The sequence below is a fragment of the Dendropsophus ebraccatus genome, chromosome 4 (genome assembly GCF_027789765.1).
Source record: "Dendropsophus ebraccatus isolate aDenEbr1 chromosome 4, aDenEbr1.pat, whole genome shotgun sequence".
NCBI lineage: Eukaryota > Metazoa > Chordata > Amphibia > Anura > Hylidae > Dendropsophus > Dendropsophus ebraccatus.
The window spans coordinates 104200341-104222639 of NC_091457.1; the positions used below are offsets into that span (position 1 = coordinate 104200341).

General features: G+C 48.4%; 2 protein-coding genes across 2 annotated transcripts in view; one reads left to right on the forward strand and one right to left on the reverse strand.

The window, feature by feature from the left end:
• The window catches only part of LOC138789837 (caveolin-3-like), a 39612-nt gene extending 24631 nt beyond the window's left edge, over positions 1-14981 (reverse strand). The window contains exon 1 of the mRNA XM_069968681.1: positions 14915-14981. The gene's annotated coding sequence lies outside the window, so the exon portion shown is untranslated. The remainder of the gene's footprint in view (positions 1-14914) is intronic.
• Positions 14982-15107: 126 nt separating this feature from the next.
• Positions 15108-21468, forward strand: TMEM115 (transmembrane protein 115). Its single transcript, XM_069968682.1, has 2 exons — positions 15108-16353; positions 20674-21468. Exons 1-2 carry the CDS (start codon positions 15512-15514, stop codon positions 20849-20851), a joined length of 1020 nt encoding a protein of 339 aa, XP_069824783.1. The 5' UTR covers positions 15108-15511; the 3' UTR covers positions 20852-21468.
• Positions 21469-22299: the final 831 nt, after the last annotated feature.

Consider the following 22299-nt stretch of genomic DNA (forward strand, 5'->3'; position numbering starts at 1 on the left):
ACAAATAAACACCCAAAGCTGTTTTATGAGCCCAAGTTTGCTGCCTGAACTGTGTCCAAACACACCATCCCCCGGGAAGATCCCTACAATTATCATTGGCGAAACGTAAGTAATACTTCACTGCCACTAAAACTTTAAAGTACAGGATTTTGCGAGATCGTGTACAGACAGGTAACACCCTTGGTGGGACACAACAACAGCACGTAGAATACACCACATATATCAATACAATATGACACCAAGTAGGCATTATCTTCAGCCTGTATACCCTGACACCAGACCCCAGATGAGGGTAGGCTGAAATTCCCTTTGGGCCATGATGCAGACGGGTACAGTATGTGGTTGTGATATTAGCACCAGCACCATAATTCATATTAGCACACGACACTTGCACGTTACCAGGAAGCACAATGGGTGCATTATAAGCCAAGACAGAATTGGTATAAAAACTTCAGGACACTTTTAGAGTTGGACACATATTGGCCACATATGGCACACAACCAAGTTTATGCAGAAATCTTGAAAATGGTGAGAAACTGAAACACAAATAAAAGTATATACAAAGTTATAGCCACAAAAGGAGCACTTGGTCGACATAAGATGAAAAACTGTTACTTTATTGGTCCCATGTTAATAAGACTGTGAGTCCAAAGGATTTTAGTGGCCGCCATTGTCTATGGAACTGCTTTAGATAAAATACAGTCCTCAGCTGTCTCCAGCAGCTCCATGGACAAGGAATGGAGAATTAACATGAATGCACAACTCCCTATTCTGTTCTAAACCAAATATTTATAAGTATTATAACTTAGAATACCCCTTTGATAAACCAATTTGATATACTCATGCCTATTCCAGAGTCAGCATTTTATTAATAATTTAAGAAATCCATTTTCTATTCAGACCAAAAGGAAAGTGCATATTTGTACATACATCCAAAAGGCCCCTCTGTGCATTAGGAACCTACGACGACCCCCACTATGGTTCAATGCCATATAACTACAAGTGCTAACGTTACCTGGACCACTAAGAAATGTTTGGCAGCACATGAAGGGGTTGTGTATTCCATATTCAAGGACTGGGAAATATGTTTGATATTCTACCATTTCATTTCTTACTTGTGGAGCCCTTATATGTGACACTGCATGCTATACCTTCCTTCATGTGCCCTACGTACTTAGTGTCATAGTTTGGGATTAATATATGGAGGAGCCATCACTGGGGTTAAATATCTTATGGTTGAGTTTTGAGGTTGTACAGACATAGCTGACACTTTCCCAAACTACATCTAAAACTGCCTAGATGTTTGGGCCTCCTTCTCTTCAAAAACTGGAGTGTCACCATAAAACAATATCGAAAAGTTCCCTCTGATATTTACTATTTGATTGTATCTGTTGCTACAGACCACAGAAACGTAATTGCCAGGTTGGATGCTGGACATTTCTGAGATGCCTTGCTGTATTTCCTTCATTCCTGCCAGCAACATATTTCTCTCCTTTTTAGATACTATATTCTAGGTCTATTGTATGTCCAACCAGGAAACCCACAAGCTGTGAGCCTATTCTTCAACTCTGTTCTCTATGTTAAAATGCCCTATTGTTTGCAATGGGTTTAACGGTATGTTTGGGTGGTTACTAGTGGCTGTAGAATAGTGTTTCCAGTGGAGCTAATGTGAATGTGGTTACTTTACATAGAATTAATTGGTTGCAAATGTCAATGAAAGAAATGCGATTTTTGCCTATTGTATAGTGAAATCTTAAAGTGTCCCTGTCATTATAAGTTTAAAAATCTAAAGCAGCAGTAGATGTGATATAAATCAAGTTTGTAATTTACATAAATTTTTGGTTATCATGGAAAATACGGCACTTCCTGTGTTCTCTCCCCCCCCCCCCCCCAAGAGTCTAAACTTAGTGACGATTGGCCATACTAGTGGAAAATAGTTCCATAAGGATTATTCCCCCAATTTGCCCCTAATTGGACTCAAAGGAAAAAATTCCTATTAAAGGAGAAATATTTGTGCTTTAATGTATATTTAGTCATCTATGCCATCTATACCACCAAGGTCATCAGTGTAACTACTACAAATATTGAGCCAGGTGACTATTACCTCATTATATATCAGACATGTCAAACTCTTGCCCGCGGGCCAAATCTGGCCCCAGTGTCATTATTTTTGGCCCCCCCAAGGACATCAATTGATTTCCTAGAGCTGGCCCACCAATGTTACAGCAGATTATTATTTGGGTTGTCCGGATGGCCGTTCAGACCAGTTTTAAAGCCTGTGTCCTTGAAGTGAGTGAAACACATTTTAGGGCAGCGTGGTGACATCACCACACAGGTCCTGCCCAAGATCCAGCCCAGTCTTCCAGTGGGGGTAGTAATTAACAACTATAGGGGGAACTATTGTTGTAGCTGAATACTATGTGGAGCACTACTGAGAGGACTGACCACTAAGTGGGGCACTATTGCAAGGGCTTACTATTATATTGGGAGTACTATTACTCTATAGAGCACTATTGTGACGTCTGACTACTCTATGGGGAACTAATGGTAGGGCTGGCTACTATGTGCGACAACATTGGAAGGGCCGCACGCCGATCTGCACGCTTCAATAAATATCATAGTTGCCCCGTGACTTTGTCCAATTTTTCAATATTGGCCCACTGTGTATCTGACTTTGACACCCTGTTATAGATTATAACACACTTACCTTAACCAAATCTAATTTCTAAATCTAGATCTAAATAATATTAATTTATTTACCATCTTCTATATAGTTTATTATATGAGTGGATAGAGGCATGGCCAGAGATTATCGGGTGGACTGAATGCAGACACGCAGGTCATGAAATATTCAGGATGTCTTAGGGCCCTATTACGCAGAGCGATAATCTGAGGAATTAAGTTTATTCGGCAGATTATTGCTCCATACAATAAAGACAATGATCAGCCAATGAAAATGATCAATCCAATAAAAATTCTGCCTAAATATCATCGGCTACATATAATAGTTATACGCGGCTGAGGTTGATGAATATGTAAAAAATTAAACTAAACTGTATACACACCTGTCCACGCTCCCAGGGTTCCGCCAGCCACCAGTGGAACCTCTGTGCCGGTCTCTGCAGTGACAGGCTGCTCAGCCAATCACTGGCTGAGACGGGACAACACCACAGCCAGTGGTTGGCTGAGTGGCCTGTCACTTCAGAGAAGTAGTTGCGGGGAGAAGCTAAAAGAACAGTGGGAGGTATGTATACAGTTTATTATTTTACACTTAAAGGGCAATCACCCAGAAAATCAATGTAAAGACAAGGATATGTGCTGATAGATCACCCAGCACACTTCCCAAATATGCCCCTGTAACCTCTGTGCCCCCCTCAATTAGACAGTAATCTTACTTTGTTCAGGTCACGCGCTGTATGTAAATTTTTGCTAAGTAGTCCTGGTGGGCGTATGTAGTCCTGGTGGGCGTATGTAGTCACGGTCCGGGGGCGTATCTAGTCACGGTCCGGGGCTGTAATCACGCCCAGAGGGGCGTGATTCGGAGGCTTGCGGTCCAGTGACGTCATCCGGCGGCTTGCGTTCCGCGTCGCGGCCGCGCCGGCGTCTTCGGGAACCCGCACATGCGCAGTACGGCGGGAGACGACACTGACGTACTGCGCATGCGCGGGTTCCCGAACACGTCAGCGCGGCCGCGACGCGGAACGCAAGCCGCCGGATGACGTCACTGGACCGCAAGCCTCCGAATCACGCCCCTCTGGGCGTGATTACAGCCCCAGACCGTGACTAGATACGCCCCCGGACCGTGACTAGATACGCCCCCGGACCGTGACTACATACGCCCACCAGGACTACATACGCCCACCAGGACTACTTAGCAAAAATTTACATACAGCGCGTGACCTGAACAAAGTAAGATTACTGTCTAATTGAGGGGGGCACAGAGGTTACAGGGGCATATTTGGGAAGTGTGCTGGGTGATCTATCAGCACATATCCTTGTCTTTACATTGATTTTCCGGGTGACTGGTTCCCTTTAAGGCAAGGGCTGCACGATTTCCGATCCGTGTAATAGTCTCTAGCAGATCAGCACTTGCTTACACATACACTACTCATTGGCCCATACAATCAAACTTTCTTCAGTCTAGGAAACGCTGTTTGTACTTTGTACTTGTGAATCCACAGATAAGGAATACAGAAGATGTTATTCTCCTCTTGGAGTGTTGGACCATCCTTGTCACTGTCAAGCCTTTTGCCAGCATCCATTTTTTTCAATGTGTTTTCTCTGAAGTCCTTAAATGCAAATGAGGAGATCCAGCCTAAATATCAGTACTGACTGGAGTCGGCTTTTAATGGCTCACATGTGCTGTGATGTTATTTTATGTATGCCATATTACCGCCAGCCGATTTACTGAATGTCCCCAACCAGCAATCATCTCGGCACCTTCTCTATGTACTGCTAAAGTCGGGATGCTGGTTACTATAGAAACCAATCACAGCGATTTAAATGATGTTCTGCATTTATCCCGTGTTCCCCGCACCTCATGATTAGAAAAGTGAAAACAAACAATAACATCTGAAAAGCCGAGACTCTGCCGAAGTCACAATGTGTCACAATAGCACAAATGTAATTAATCATCATTAGGTGACTCACTGCAAGACGTGCCAGGAGCTACACGTATGGTAACAGGCAGGTGATAACACATCTCCCACAATGCAATACATTGGCAGGGGGAGTGTCTGTCAGCAGAACGCTGACAGACTCCTAGTGAGAGCCAGACAGATAGTAACTACAGCTCTGGAGGGGACTGGAATACAAGATACGATGTAACATATCATTACAAGAGTAATGGGTAAAGCAATAGATGATAAAAATGTTAGGAGTAATATGATGAAATGAAGAAAGACAGTCGGCATCGCACAAGGTATCCCCAGGTACAGACTTATTGCAACAGTGGAGGTGCTCCAATAAATAGAAAGGCGAATCACACAATGAAACAAAGGAACAGCCATTGGGCACTCACTATACGTGAATAACATACATGCACGTTTGGTGAGTGCCTAACAGCTGTTTCTTGGCTGCAACTAGTCATCTGGGTGGGGAGTTGCCCTTGACTAGTCACGGCTTTCTGTCTGTCAGTGCTCAGTGAGGGGATGACTGACAGGCAGAGAGTCCACAAATGGGTTTCTCTGCCTGTCAATCATTCCCACACTGCACACTGGCCACTCCCCGCCCAGATGACTAGCTGCTGTCCCTCTCCTGGCTTTGCGCAGCGTCATAAAACATCTTTTGCTGCACAATAGATCTATACTCTGCTGCTGGGAACCATATCCATATCCATATTGTGCTGATTGGTTCCCTTTAAGATGTCTAAATAAGGATGCTAAACTGTAGAGACTTAATATATCTGACATTTAGAGTCCTACCTCCTATACTAGGAAGACATCATTTATTATAGGCAATGCGAGAACACTCATAAAAATCATACAAAAGCTGGATGGAGAAGTCATACATCATGGTGATGAAGAAGGAGGGGAATGGTTTGTAGGGGCAGAACATCTTTGAACAACTCATCATCTTTATTTATTGAGCTCGGCCAATGAGAAATAGGGGCAGGATGTTCCATCTATCAAGCTCTTTCACTATCTTTTTTTAAGGAGTAGAGGAAAAAATTAGTTTATAGGAGAGAAATAGAAAATACAAATCTTGAGATATGTCATCTAGGAACTACAGTCTTTCTACCTTCATTTGGGCTGTATATGGGGGATATGTGCAGCACAAATACCAAACATAATTAAAACTTTAGGTGGAGCTAGCTTTTCCTGCACCTCAGGCAAAGATTCACTGCTGACAGGCAGGATACCCGGCACTAGGGGACTAGTACATTGCATCACAGCAGTGATCTGCTGATAGTTGTCAGAGTCCCTTTGTGGGCAGGGCCGGATTAAGGTTGGTGGAGGCCCCCAACAACCCCCCCCCCCCCCCAAAAAAAAAAATATATATATATATTTTTTTTTTACTATATCGTGATCTATACAGATGTCAGCTTACTGTAGGCCAGGCATGTCCAAACTTTTTTCGAAGAGTGCCAAATTTGATGAAGTGAACATGTGCGAGGGCCGACCATTTTACATGCTACATGCTATATGCTTTATAACACAGGCAGATAATAGCAAGCTGGATACCTGGGGGGCCGTAAAAGTTCGGAACGCGGGCCGCAAATGGCCCTCCGGCCGGACTTTGGACATGCCTGCTGTAGGCGACTTAGCACAGACCCCTCCTCGCTCCTGGCGGTGTGGCTCAGCTTCATCCTCTGTTATGCACATGATGGTCACTAGAGGCTGCAGTGCAGAGGAAGATGCCAGTCCCTAGAGACAGGAGCGGGGAGGGCTGAGTACTCACAGCCCTGTGTTCTCACATTGTGTTTGTATTAACAATGCAATGTGAAAACCCAGCACTTTCTCTGCGTTCTTACCTACTGTGTTAGGGCCATATTACACGGCCTCATATCCTGGGTAAGCATTGCTGTTCTGCTAGATTGGCGCTCGCTTACAGAGCCTATTATAAGGCTGGATCAGCCATCGGTCGCACATAACTATTAAACGTAGCGATGTACAGCCGGTGGCCAATGATTTTGAACATGTGGAAATACATCGATTAGTTAATGGGGGGGATTTTGCTAGGAAGAAACAGTGTGGGAATTATGGCTTAGAGCAATATAGCCTAACCTTTTTTTTTGGTTTAAACTCGGGGCACCCCTACCAAATAATTTTCAAAAAAATACAAAAGAAATGTCATTTAGTGACTCACAGGTGACATCTTCTTTGATTTGAAGTGTCACTTTCCGTTTCCTCTCCATCTGGCCCAGACCACTGTGATGATTTTTTGCAGCAACAATTCGTCTCTTTAGAACCTGTCAGACAAACATCTTAGGCTCCGCAAGTTTTCAGCAACTTCCTTCCCTTTTTCCAACGCATAGGGTCTCAAACAGTAGTAATTCCACTTCTTGGTGTGATTTCCAGTAAAGTAAGTAGGTATGTGGGTTGCCCCCTGTATGTGGGATCCCCTGCTGTGCCCCCATATAGTTATAAATTCCCTATGTCCCCATATAGTAATAATGCCCCTTGCTGTGCCCCAGTTATAAAGTACCTTTGTCCCCATATAGTAATAATGCCCCCTGCGGTGCCTCTCCATATAGTAATAATGCCCCTGCTGTGCCCCCATAAAGTAATAATGTCTCTGCTTTACCTCCATATAGTAATAATGTCTTTGCTGTACCTCTATATAGTAATAATGTCCCTGCTGTACCTCCATATAAGTAATAATGCCCCCTGCTGTGCCTCCATAAAATAATAATACACCCTCTTGTACTTCCATATAGTAACAATGTCTCCTGCTGTGCCCTCCATATAGTAATAATGCCTCCTGCTGTGCCACCATATGACCCAAGCAATATATTTAACCCTTAAGTAGTGCTCTTGTAGCTGTAGTTAACCCCCAGTGATTCCCACTGGGGGCTGTAGTCAACCCCTAGTGGTGTCCTGGTAGCTGTAATTAACCCCCCCCCCCCCCATCCCCTGTAGTGTCCTGGTAGCTGTAATAACCCTCCCCCCTCCTCAGTGGTGTCCAGGTAGCTGTAGTTAACCCCCCCTTCCCAGTAGTGTCCTGGTAGCTGTAATTACCCAACCCCCCTCCTCAGTGGTGTCCTGGTAGCTGTAATTACCCTACCCCCCTCCTCAGTGGTGTCCTGGTAGCTGTAGTTAACCCCCCCCCCATCCCCAGTAGTGTCCTGGTAGCTGTAATAACCCTCCCCCTCCTCAGTGGTGTCTTGGTAGCTGTAGTCCCTCTCCCTCCTCCCAGTGGTGTCCTGCTAGCTGTAGTCCCCCCCACTGGTTTCCTGGTAGCTGTAGCCCCCCCCCCCACTGGTGTCCTGGTAGCTGTAGTCCCCTCCCTTCTCCCAGTGGTGTCTTGGTAGCTGTAGTACCCCACAGTGGTGTCCTGGTAGCTGTATTAGACCCCCCCTCCCAGTGGTGTCCTGGTAGCTGTAGTCCCCCACCCCTCCCAGAGGTGTCTTGGTAGCTGTAGCCCCCCCCCCCCTCCTTCCCAGTGGTGTCCTGGTAGCTGTAATCCCCCTCCCTCCTCCCAGTGGTGTCCTGGTAGCTGTAGTCTCCCCCAGTGGTGTCCTGGTAGCTGTGGCCCCCCCTCCCAGTGGTGTCCTGGTAGCTGTAGTCTCCCCCAGTGGTGTCCTGGTAGCTGTAATCCCCCTCCCTCCTCCCAGTGGTGTCCTGGTAGCTGTAGTCCCCCCCCCTCCCAGTGGTGTCCTGGTAGCTGTAGTCCCCCCCTCCCAGTGGTGTACTGGTAGCTGTAGTCCCTTCCCCTCCCAGTGGTGTCCTGGTAGCTGTAGTCCCCCCCCTTCCCAGTGGTGTCCTGGTAGCTGTAGTTCCCCCCCTCCCAGTGGTGTCCTGGTAGCTGTAGCCCCCCCCCCATGGTGTCCTTGTAGCTGTAGCCCCCCCCCCCCTCCCAGTGGTGTCCCTGTAGCTGTAGCCCCCCCCCCCCCCAGTGGTGTCCTGGTAGCTGTAGTTCCCCTCCCAGTGGTGTCCTGGTAGCTGTAGTCCCCCCCCAGTGGTGTCCTGGTAGCTGTAGTCCCCCTCCCTCCTCCCTGTGGTGTCCTGGTCGCAGTAGTCCCTCCCCCTCCCAGTGGTGTCTTGGTAGCTTTCCTCGCCCCTCCCAGTGGTGTCCTGGTAGCTGTAGTTCCCCTCCCAGTGGTGTCCTGGTAGCTGTAGTCCCCCCCCTCAGTGGTGTCCTGGCAGCTGTAGTCCCCCTTCCTCCTCCCAGTGGTGTCCTGGTAGCAGTAGTTCCCCTCCCCCTCCCAGTGGTGTCCTGGTAGCTGTAGTCCCCCCCAGTGGTGTCCTGGTAGCTGTAGTCCCCCTCCCAGTGGTGTCCTAGTAGCTGTAGTTCCCCCCTCCCAGTGGTGTCCTGGTAGCTGTAGTCCCCCCCCCCCTTCCCCCAGTGGTGTACTGCTAGCTGTAGTCCCCCCAGTGGTGTCCTGGTAGCTGTAGTCCCCCCTCCTCCCACTGGTGTCCTGGTAGCTGTAGTCCCTCACCCTCCCAGTGGTGTCCTGGTAGCTGTAGTCCCCCCCCCCCCCCCCCAGTGGTGTCCTGGCAGCTGTAGTCCCCCTTCCTCTTCCCAGTGGTGTCCTGGTAGCAGTAGTTCCCCTCCCCCTCCCAGTGGTGTCCTGGTAGCTGTAGTCCCCCCCAGTGGTGTCCTGGTAGCTGTAGTCCCCCTCCCAGTGGTGTCCTAGTAGCTGTAGTTCCCCCCTCCCAGTGGTGTCCTGGTAGCTGTAGTCCCCCCCTTCCCCCAGTGGTGTACTGCTAGCTGTAGTCCCCCCAGTGGTGTCCTGGTAGCTGTAGCCCCCCCCCCCCTCCCACTGGTGTCCTGGTAGCTGTAGTCCCTCACCCTCCCAGTGGTGTCCTGGTAGCTGTAGTCCCTCCCTCCTCCTTACAGGGGTGTCCTGGTAACTATATTTCACCCCCCTCCCAGTGGTGTCCTGGTAGCTGTAGTTCCCCCCCCCCCAGTGGTGTCCTGGTAGCTGTATTCCCCCCCCAGTGGTGTCCTGGTAGCTGTGGTCCCCCCCTCCCAGTGGTGTCCTGGTAGCTTTGCCCCCTCCCTCCTCCCAGTGGTGTCCTGGTAGCTTTGCCCCCTCCCTCCTCCCAGTGGTGTCCTGGTAGCTGTGGTCCCCCCCTCCTCCCAGTGGTGTCCTGGTAGCTGTAGTCCCCCCTCCCAGTGGTGTCCTGGTAGCTGTAGCCCCCCCCAGTGGTGTCCTGGTAGCTGTAGTTCACTCCTCCCCCCAGTGGTGTCCTGGTTGCTGTCGTTCACTCCCCCCTCCCAGTGGTGTCTTGGTAGCTGTAGTCCCCCCCCTCTCATTGATGTCCTGGTAGCTGCAGTTCACTCTTCCAACCACCCCCGGTGGTGTGCTGGCAGCTGTAGTTCACTTTCAGACCCCCACCCCTTCCCCCAGTGGTAACCCAGTGATGGTGGTAAAAAAACAAAACAACACTCCACTCACCTTTCCTCGCTCCTGCACTAGCCAGGTCCTCTGTCATCTCCTGCAGTGCACGTCTTCTCCGGCAGGTGGCGCGCAATGAAATGACGTCATCGCACACGGCCCGCCTGAGAGAAAAGACGTGCGCTGCTCTGCCTCACAGAAACTGTCAGGCACCGCGCTCTCCTGTGAGGCAGAGCGGCGCGGGATGGAGTTTCCCTGCCCTAGATGCACCAGCCTGAAACTGGAACCCTGCTTCCGGGGTTCGGGCTGGTGGGGGCCCCTATGTGGTGGGGGCCCCGGGACACGTGCCCCAGGTGCCCACCCTTTAATCCGGCCCTGCTTGTGGGTTAAGTAAAGTAAATTAAAAGTAGAAGTGTAATTATAATCAAAAAGTTGTATGTATTCCAAAGTGGAAGCAACACAAAATAAAACTTGTCCTGCAAAAAATAAGCCCTCATCTTGCTATGTCAAAGGAAACATAATAAAGGTTACAGTGCTTTGAAGGTGACCATAGAAAAACAGAAAATGTTTTTGAGCATTAAGACCTAGAATGCATGGCGGGGTAATTGGTTAAAGGGGATCCCCTTGCGTGAGCTGTTATTAATGAGGATAGCTTCCAGCAACTGTACATACTTCTTGCACAAGTGATTATTACATGGCACACATTTCAATTAGTTGTTAATTATGTAACGCATAGTAGTTCTAAATCCAAAGAGCAGCAGCTGCTATGCGTAGCATCGTTCTACTCTGCCAAGGCTGCTTTCACACTGCCTCAGAATTTGGCAAAAACACCAAATAAAACTCCAGCGTCCAGATGTTAGCTGGAAGTCAATAGAAGTTTATAATCTGCCTTACATACTTTTTTGGTGTTTTTCTCTCTCATAGAGTTCAGTAGAATGATTAGAGAGTTTAAACCACCCTCTTTTCCTCTCAGCAACCCAGCACACAGATAAGTTAGTGTGCCTGGTCTGGTGCTCACCCCAGCAAAGAGGGGGTCACTGAACCTCTTCCTTTCTGGTACGGGTGTGCTCGGGTCAATATTAAGATCCAAACATGGACTTCAGCAATGACGTCCATCTTCGGGTCCTAATGCCAACCAGAAAAATGCCAAAGACACACAAAGCACAGTACACACATAAACACAAAAAGAATAGAAAAAATACAAAAAAAAAGTGCAAGCGCATGAAAGAAACGCCACGAGCAGCATTGGCATTTTTCTTGGCTTTGTAACAGGGTAGCATTTTTAAAAAATGACAAAAAAAAAAACAACTGTTGCCAAGGACACCCTAATGGCCAATGCCATATTGCCATAGTATTTTGACTTGAGAATGATGACAATAAAGACTAGAAAGAGAGAGAGGGAGAGTCACTGTTTCACTCACACAATCCCAAGCAGCTGTATTTTGCGGTTTTATATTTTTGTCCATGTATTATTTATTATAAACCCATCACACCTGCTATGTACAGGATGAATGTGAGAGTCTGAGGGAACTTTACTGCCACCTGGTGTATAAAGCACAGAACGACAGCAACAACCTGCTAAACTGGTATAACCCAGGTATATTCCTTATATAATTATATATGTATAGCTGGTATAAATTATACATATCCTTGTCAATAACTCAAGGGAAAAACAAACCAAAGACTAGAGGCTACTGAAACTAACAATGTATATAGTTATACTATTAGGTAGAGGAAGGGAGCTGCTCAGTATTATAAATTAAGAAGCTTTAAAAACCCCTTAGCGACCCATGACGTATCTGATACGTCATGGTGCCGCTCTGAACGGCGCTGATCCCGGCTGACACGTGCAGCCAGGCAGTGCCTCTATTAGCCGGCGCGGGTCCCGTTGCCGCGCCGGCTAATTAAGCCTCTAAGTGCAGCTGTCAAACCTGACAGCTGCACTTAGATGCTGTGTTCACACTGCCCTGGTGTCTAGTGGGACGGATCTCCCCCGCCGCGATGCGATCGCGGGGGGGAGATCCGTTCTTCTGCCCGTGCCGGGCCTCAGCGTCGGAATGACGCTGATCCTGGCTCGGCAATAGATTGCTATGGCCTGCAGCAGGCCATAGTAATCTATGACCGATCTAATCGATCTTTGCTGTGTATATACACCGCATTGATCTCTATGAGAGATCAGTGCTGTCTATATACAAGTCCCCCAGGGGACTTCTAGTTACAGTAAAAAAAAAGTAAAAAAGTGCTTTTATTGATAAAAAAATCCCCTCCCCTAATAAAAGTCCAAATCACCCCCCTTTTCCCATTTTATAAATATAAATTAATAAATAAATAAATAAATAAACATATTTAGTATCGCCGCACGCGTAATCGCCCGAACTATTAATTAATCACATTCCTGATCTCACACGGTAAACGGCGTCAGCGCAAAAAAATTCCAAAGTGCAAAATTGCGCATTTTTGGTCGCATCAAATCCAGAAAAAATTTAATAAAAAACGATCAAAAAGTCGTATATGCGCAATCAAGGTACCGATAGACAGCCCCATAGACCAAAGGATAAAAGCGCTATAAGCCTGGGAATGGAGCGATTTTAAGGAACATATATTTGTTAACAATGGTTTGAATTTTTTACAGGCCATCCGATACAATATAAGTTATACATGTTATATATCATAGTAATCGTAACGACTTGAGGAACATGCATAACAAGTCAGTTTTACCATAGGACAGACGGCGTAAATGCAAAACTCCCTGAAATCAAAACAAATTGGTTTTTTTTTCAATTTGACAGGGCAAATGATTTTTTTCCGGTTTCGCAGAATATGTTATGGAAAAATAATGCCTGTCATTGCAAAGTACAATTGGTTTCGCAAAAAATAAGCGCTCATATACGTCTCTAGGTGAAAAAATGCAAGCACTATGGACTTTTAAACTTAAAATGGAATAAGCAAAAGCGCAAAAACGAAAATAGGCTTTGACCTTAAGGGGTTAAAGAAGATTTTTTGTATAACTGGGATACAGCCATAGCCATAGGCTGTATCCCAGTTCTCCAGGCGGTCCTCCGGCTGTATCCACCCGCTCCACGGAGGGAATCATTGCCGAGAGTTCAGGTTCTGACCATCCCTAGTACCCTTAAGGGCCCTATTCCACCGGACGATTATCGTTCACATAATCGTTAACGATTAACGATCTCAAACGACCGCTATTGCGAAAGACCTGAAAACATTCACTCATTTCCATGGAACGATAATCGTTACTTATAATCGTATTTGCGATAATTTTTTTCTTCGCTATTGCGTTTGTATCTACTGCGAATGACCGAACAACATCTCATTTAATGCGAACGATTTGCAAAGTTTTGCGAAAGCGCAACGATAAAAATAGGTCCAGGTCTTATAAAGCGATCAACGATTTCTCGTTCTGTCGTTAATCGTTAACTGCATTTCAACCGAACATTTATTGTTTAGATTCAAACGATTTAACAATAATCTGAACGATAATTGTCCGGTGGAATAGGGCCCTTAGTCACATAGTAGGGAGAGAGATTGCAAGGAGTGCAGGTCAGCAACGGCCGTCTCGTGTCTGACTAACACTTCCTCCAGCTGTGCACCTTGAAATAAACTTGCACAAATGGGTGAGTGCCGCTGATTATTTTTTCTACTTTATGTAAAAATGATATATGTATAGCATCTTCTGGTATACAGGAGGCCCACATGTGAACGGTCCAGAGGAAACAGCTTTAGGGCCGGCAGATTACGTCCCTGTGGATGAAGATAAAGGACGCCATATCCAGCGAGGAGATAGGCCATATATAGGGTGGGCCTCCTGGACTCTCACCATACACAGGGCACGGCTGAGGACTCTCACCACACACGGGGCACGGCTGAGGACTCTCACCACACACGGGGCACGGCTGAGGACTCTCACCACACACGGGGCACGGCTGAGGACTCTCACCACACACGGGGCACGGCTGAGGACTCTCACCACACACGGGGCACGGCTGAGGACTCTCACCACACACGGGGCACGGCTGAGGACTCTCACCACACACGGGGCACGGCTGAGGACTCTCACCACACACGGGGCACGGCTGAGGACTCTCACCACACACGGGGCACGGCTGAGGACTCTCACCACACACGGGGCACGGCTGAGGACTCTCACCACACACGGGGCACGGCTGAGGACTCTCACCACACACGGGGCACGGCTGAGGACTCTCACCACACACGGGGCACGGCTGAGGACTCTCACCACACACGGGGCACGGCTGAGGACTCTCACCACACACGGGGCACGGCTGAGGACTCTCACCACACACGGGGCACGGCTGAGGACTCTCACCACACACGGGGCACGGCTGAGGACTCTCACCACACACGGGGCACGGCTGAGGACTCTCACCACACACGGGGCACGGCTGAGGACTCTCACCACACACGGGGCACGGCTCAGGACTCTCACCACACACGGGGCACGGCTCAGGACTCTCACCACACACGGGGCACGGCTGAGGACTCTCACCACACACGGGGCACGGCTGAGGACTCTCACCACACACGGGGCACGGCTCAGGACTCTCACCACACACGGGGCACGGCTCAGGACTCTCACCACACGGGGCACGGCTGAGGACTCTCACCACACACAGGGCACAGCTGAGGACTCTCATTATAGACAGGGCACAGCTGAGGACTCTCACCACACACAGGGCACAGCTGAGGACTCTCACCACACACAGGGCACAGCTGAGGACTCTCACCACACACAGGGCACAGCTGAGGACTCTCACACAGTGATGCAGCCTCAATTACAGTGGTTTTCCAGTTCCATTATAATAACTTTGAATCCAATGACTCAGTTTAGCAGTCTCAGTGTTTGCAGTCAGTGACTAGGAAGATGTTGTTTACTTGTCTTAAGCTGATCTTATCCTCTGACTCCTCAATACCTCAGTCATCATTCATGACTGTTATTATAATGCTTTAGCTGTGACCCAGGCTTCAGCACTGAGAGTGTATGTACACCTCCCTCATTCCCTCTTATCAAGACTTCAACTCCCAGAGGCCTGCGCGGTAGGGGCTGCGCATGCGCGCTGTGTGTTTGTACGCTGCGCGGCTGATGACGTTGTCGGGTGGATGTGTTTGGCCTTCCCCTGTACAGCCCGGAACCCGGAGCAGGAGAGAGGCAGCGGGGGCTGAAGAGACAGGGCGGCCGCGGGGGAGCCTGAAGTCACCTGACCACAGGGGCTCACAGCCAGCGGGGACCATAGGAGCGGGCTGTAGGGGGCGCTGGGCAGGGCCGGTCACACTGTGGCCCCCTGGAGGGGAAGTTGGTGACGCTGTCGGGGAGCTCCCACAGCCGCTCCGTGCAGGTGTGGTGTATGTGGGGGACACGGTGAGTGGGGCCTGTGTGTAGGGGAGGGCGCCCCCTGTCTGTAGCCTCCTGCCTGCACACCTTCATGTAGAGACCAGTGCTGAGGGCTCCCAGCATATTATACCCCAGCCACCATGCTGCACTCCATCCCCGCCAGCCGCCTGCTGTCAGTGCTGTCTGGGAGCAGTGTGCTGGTGAAGTGCCTGTGGGGGGCAGTACTGCTCCTCTACCTTCTCTCCTTCTGGGTGGACACTGCTCACGTCCTGGCCGTCACCCCTGGACTACTGTTGCCCCCCAACCTCTGGCTGTGGACTCTAGTGACGCATGGACTGGTGGAGCTGCACCTATGGGACGTCCTGGCTAATCTGCTGCTGACTCTGGGGGCCGGGCGCAGGCTGGAGCCGCTGTGGGGGGCCCCGGAGCTGCTGCTCTTCTATGGAGTGGTCAGCTTGTCTGTGGGGGTCCTCAGCTCCCTCTTCTTCCTGGTGGCCTATGCTGCGACTGCCGACCTGAACTTCCTGTTCTCTGCCCAGGTCCATGGGTTTCCGGCCTTCGCTGGCGCCGTCCTAGTGGCACATAAACAGACGATTGGAGATGGGCTGGCGGAGCCTCAGCGCTGGGTGCGGCTCCTACCTCAGCTGGCACTGCTGGGGGTCACAGTCCTGACTGTGGCCGGGCTGATCCCTGGTCAGGTGCTGGTGGGGTACAGTCTGGGCCTGCTCTCTGGCTGGGTGTACCTGCGCTTCTACCAGAGACACAGCCGTGGACGAGGAGATATGTCTGACCACTTCTCCTTTGCCAGTTTCTTCCCGGCACCCCTGCAACCTGCTGCTGCTCTTTTAGGAACCCTAACGCATGCTGGCCTGGTGAAACTGCGACTCTGCCCGCGAGCCGTCAAGAGATACGATGTAGGGGCACCATCCTCCATCACCATCAGCTTACCGGGCACTGATCCCCAAGACGCTGAAAGGAGAAGGTAAAGTGTATGGGGAGGAGCTGCCTCCCTGTCCTCAGACATCACTAGAACGGAAAGTTCTACAACTGCTCAGTATACTAAAGGCTGAGAGGTAACAAACATGTATAGAGGAGCAGTGGCCCATAGTAACCAATCAAATAGCTTCTTTCATTTTTAAAATAGCCTCTGAAAAATGAAAGCTGGAACCTGGTTGGTTTATATAGGCATCTGCTCCTTTGTCACTGCGTTAAAGTGACTGTACCACCAGGCCCAGGCTGAAGCACAGGAGGTGGGCCGACCCACCCTTAGTGGGAGGAAACCCTAGTCCTTCTATGATAGGGTTCCATTGATTCTAATGGAGTCACGTCATGGAGGGGCTGGGGTTTCTTCCCACTGGGGGTGGGTCGGCCGCCTCCAGTGCTTCAGCCTGGGCCTGGTGGTACAGTCACTTTAAGCATAAGGGATGTTATAGGTGCATATGTTATAGGGGAACTAGCAGCAGGTTAGGCCAATGTAATCTGCTCATAGCTTCCTATTGTGCACATCCTCTGTGCAGTTGTAGTGTAATCCTGTGTCTGGTTAGGCCCTGCCCTCCAAATGGCCTTACCAGACACAGGATTACATTAAAACTGCACAGAGGATGAAGGTAAAAGACTTGCGTTCATCCTCAGCACCCTGTGCACTATAGGGGGCCATCAGCAGGTTAGATTCTTCTTTCAAATCGACTTGTCCAACATGTGCCAGAGATGTGTAATGTACTTCTGTTAAAAAATCTCCAGTCTTCCAGTACTTATCAGCTGCTGGATGTCCTGCAGGAAGTGGTGTATTCTCTTCAGGCTGACAGTGTTCTGTACTGCCAGGATGTCAGGAACTGCCCAGCGCAGTAGCCAATCCCCATAGAAAACCACCTCTCCTGCTCTTCACACTGGAATGAATACACCACTTCCTGCAGGTCATACAGCAGCTGATAAGTACTGGAAGACTTGAGATTTTTTAATAGAGGTAAATTACAAATCTCTGGCACCATCAGCTGGCGCAGGGAAGCCGTTGCCGCAGTACATTCTTTGAACCGTGGCCCGGTTCCTGTGTACTGCGCCGTTCTATCCATGAGGCCTGGGCTGAAGCACTGGAGACGGGCCAGGCCACCCCCAGTGGGAGGAATCCCCCACCCCTTTATAACGCGGCTCCATTGATTCTAACGCCGCCAGCGCCGATCTCGCTTTAAAAATCAACGATTTTTTGTGTGAACTACCCCTTAGGGTACAAACCCACTTGACGTATTTGCTGCGTGAATCAGTCTTAAAAATAAGCAGGCAAAACGCAGGTTGGCTTTATACGATTGTTCTGCGTTAAAATACGCAATTGCGTATTTTTGAAGCGTGAAGCTTGTTGTTAGCAAAGCATCAGTTGTTAACAACCTGTGCGAAAAACGCATGTAGCTTCACGCTTCAAAAATACGCAATTGCGTATTTTAACAACTGATGCTTTGCTAACAACAAGCTTCACGCTTCAAAAATACGCAATTGCGTATTTTAACGCAGAACAATCGTATAAAGCCAACCTGCGTTTTGCCTGCTTATTTTTAAGACTGATTCACGCAGCAAATACGTCAAGTGGGTTTGTACCCTTAGGGTACAAACCCACACACCGTATACGCAGCTTATTTACTGCTGCGATACGCAGCAAATACGCAGCAGATTAGATCTAAATAACTGAACACAGCATCAAATCTGCACCACCAAATCTGCTTCAAATCTGCTGCGTTTTTGCTGCGTATCTGCTGTGTATACGGTGTGTGGGTTTGTACCCTTAAAATAGATGCATAGAACCCCACATATGCCTTGGAAGCCAAAAGTGTACTACTAAGTTTAGTGACTGTACAGTTTGGTAAGTGTTTTTGTAAAGTGTGCCTGTCACGATGCAAAGCAGTGCACCATGGGTAGAGGAGCAGCTGACCCCAGAAGATTATGTTGCCTTGGATATGTCACACACTGACCCTGTTGATTAGCGGAGGGCATGTGCATGGAAATAAGATAGTGTGGGACGTATACAGGGAAGCACAATCTTCCAGCATGAGCCGCACTCCATTTTGCACTGGTCACCATTGTGACTGATACCCTTTAACATGGGACCCTAAGTGGCATTTGTCATGGGTATATGTCTGATGGACACTGCTTAAAGGGGTACTCCCGAGGGGAAAAATGTTTTCAAATCAACTGGTGTCAGAAAGTTATACAGATTTGTAATTCACTTTTATTTAAAAATTGAAAGCTTTCCATTACTTATCAGCTGCTGTATGTCCTGCAGGAAGTGGTATTTTATTTTTATTTTGACACCATGCTCCGTGCTGCCACCTTTGTCCATGACAGGAACTGTCCAGAGCAGTATCAAATCCCCATAGGATATTTCCTGTCACAGACAGAGGTGGCAGCAGAGAGCACTGTGCCAGACTGATAAGAATACACCACTTCCTGCAGGACATACAGCAGCTAATAAGTACTTGAAGACTGGAGATTGTTAAATAGAAGTAAATTACAAATCTGTATTACTTTCTGACATAAGTTTATTTGAAGAAAAAAAAATTCTATGGCGTACCCCTTTAAGGCTTTGTGAACCCAGTCTAATACTTCTTACAGTTTATATGTCTAGACAGTTCTCTAAACACAGACGCACGAAGGTATGCCCTGGTGTGAGGCCTTATTCATACGTCCAGTGATTTTAAGGACTGTGAAAAACCGTTTGTGATTGCATTTGTTTTTTTTTTTCACTGTTGTGCATCACATCGCAATCCTAATATAGGCCAGGTTGTTTACGGAGGATTGTCTCGAATGGACACCTTGAAACAAGGTCTCGGCACCTCTGAGATATCAATACAATAAAATATTTCTGGAAAATCACTTTAAATCTAGACCCGATTTCTTGTTACATGACTTGCAATTCAAATCCAGACAACTTTTGTAGAAGCAGACAGAAGAGGACAGCTTTGGGACACTCTTCTGCGTGCTCTGCCTGACTCAGCACCACAGATACAAGGGCCAAGGATTGGCATTTTGCCAACTTGAAGTCCCCTCTGCTGGTGGGAGCCCGGGGGTGTCTGCTTCACGGTTGGGATGATCTTTTCTTGTGCATGAGGCCGTTATGCTGATGATTAATAAGGTTTGTCAGCGCCCCCTGCAGCATATCCTGCCTAATAAGAGAGTGTCCCAGTGTTTGGGGGGTGGGGGGACTGGTTAAACACCCTTCAGACAGAATGAAGAGAAAGAACTCACAAGAAAGCATCAGCTCATAGTCCCCGCAGCCATATTAGTACGGCCACTGCTCGCAGACTGGTGGGTTTAATATATGTCAGGGTGAGATAGGTACAATTAAAGGGGAAGTTATGGGGAAAAAATTATTCATCATCGAGACTGGATCAAAATTGGTATATTGGTCTAGAGTAGCCGCGTCTTGCTGTTTGGTGAAGCACAGGGTCCCTACCTGTGCCTGACATCAGCACACAGCAGGGGTTCTGTAGAAGAAACTATAGGGATAATACCAGCCTTGCATTACCAGTGTCCAGACATACAATGGGTAAGGGATCTATGATGACGTCACGGTCACATGACCGTGATCTCACAGGTTTTTCAACCACTCACTGCAGTGGAAAGCGTTGGCAGCACTGACCCCCTTCGCACCTCTTCCAGTAGTAGCTACCCTCTCCGCCACCCAAGATCTGAGGAGTGAAAGAGGTAGTGCAGCGCTAAACAATTATTCACTAAATAACACACATTACAAGTTATGTTAGTAAATGGCCCCCTTCCCCGTGTTTCCCCCGCCCACGCTAGACCCGGAAGTGTAGTGCTCTATACTCACCCGATTCGTGTCAACCCCAGCCGCCATCTTGGTGACAATGATGTAATCTTCAGGAGGCTGGCCGAACCACTCCGACCGTCCCTCATGCCGGCCCCCCTCTGCCGCATCATCAGCTACTCAGCCGCGATTGGCTGAGCATAACGGTGCTCAGCCAATCGCTGCTGAGCAGCTGACGACGACGCAGAGGGGGGGGCGGCATGAAGGAGGGCTGGTGCGGGTCGACACGAATCAGGTGAGTATAGAGCACTACACTTCCGGGTCTGGCGTGGGTGGGGGGAAACACGGGGAAGGGGGCCATTCACTAACATAACATACATTACAAAGTTGTATAACTTTGTAATGTGTGTTATTTAGTGAATAATTGTTTAGCGCTGTCCTAAAGGGGTCAGTGTAATTATTAGAAGATGTGCTGAGCAGGACAATTCTGTTACTAGAAGAAGAGATGAGATTAGGTGACTGCTCTTACCTCCTATCTTGTCTCCTCTGCAGGCAGTTGGCTCTGAAGGCTCTGAATGAACGGTTGAAGCGAGTAGAAGACCAGACATCATGGCCGAGCATGGAGGAGGAAGATGAAGATGATGTGTCACATGAGGCATCCTTCAGCAGCGGTGGTAAAGCAGAGATGTCTGCTGCCACCGAGACAAGTGCCGCAACACCCATCGTATAATACACCTGCGGATGCTGTCAACTGTTGGCCAGCCTTGATCTATCTCCCAGCATGTGGTGGATGCCTCCTGCTGCTCTGGAGGAGGAGAACCATGGAAACACTACATGTCTTACCCCATAGGGTCCTTTACCCTCACTGTTGGTATTAAATTGTTTGCCCGGTGGAAACCTCAGGCACCCCATGGGACCCTTCCACCATCTGTCTCGATTCTTTATCGTGTCAGCTCTGCTCCTGCTACACTTCACATCATAGCCAAGCTTACTTGACGCTATATACAGACAGCAACCCCCCCCCCCCCCCCCAATACCCTCTGCCCACTAATAAACACTACCAGCAGGTATCAGGGGCATCACTGGGCAGGATAAAGCAGCACTTTATATGGAATGTGCCATCACTGTTGAGAACCCCCTCCCTCCTACTTCTGTGTTCCTGGAGACAGTAAATCCAAAAATGGGTGAGTCTCGCTGGAGACATGCGTGGTTGCTCTGCGTGAGAGGGCAGTGATTGGCTGGACCTTGGAAAAGACTTTTTTTTTTCTCTGAGTATATACATTTTTTGGTCCGGGGGATGTAAATGTTGATATTTTTCTGTCTGGATTAAACTTTTTTGGGAAATTATATATATATATATGTGTGTGTGTCTGACAAGCCAGCAATGACATGCTTCATTTTATCAGCTATGTATAGTGATCTCCACTGCTGCTGCTTTCAGACCCTTAAACACAGCAGACCTTTAAAAGGTCCATAGGGTCTACATTCTGCACAGGCCCGACCATGTCATGAGGAGGGTATATAGTGCAGAAGAGACCTAAAGCAGTCACATTACATTTCTTATCCTGTATATATTTTCCATCTTGATTTACAGTAATGTCACACATACTGTTTTGTGACAGGTTTTAATTATACCAAATCCAGAAGTGGATCCAGCAGGGAGGAGAAATCCAGGGTGATCCAAAAGGATGGGGCACAAGTGCAGGCCTGTAGTTATGTAACATCAGTGGTAAATGTCCTGTGACTGAAAATCAAAACTGGCTTAGCTGCCCATAGTAACCAATCACAGCAGAGCTTGCATTAACAAGATCCAAATCTGAAATTTGCTTACATTGCAATATCGAAGCAAGAAAAAGCTTTTTTAAATGTTGAAAGATGAGCTCAACTCAAGTATGCTAGAGTCTGATAGTTCAGCATTTAAATACCAAGGGGTGATGAAGTTAGATGCAGCCCTAAGGCTGCATTCCCACGTTCTGTGATCCTGACGGATCACGGATGTGGAATGCATGTACCGGAGTCCCCCTGCGCCCAGACAGCATCTGTAATTAGATGCTGGGAGCGGGGGAGACTGTATTCATAAGCGCCGCGCTGTAATGAATCAGCCGCGTGGTGCTGTTACTACAGCGCGGCGCTTATGAATACAGTCTCCCCCGCTCCCAGCATCTCATTACAGATGCT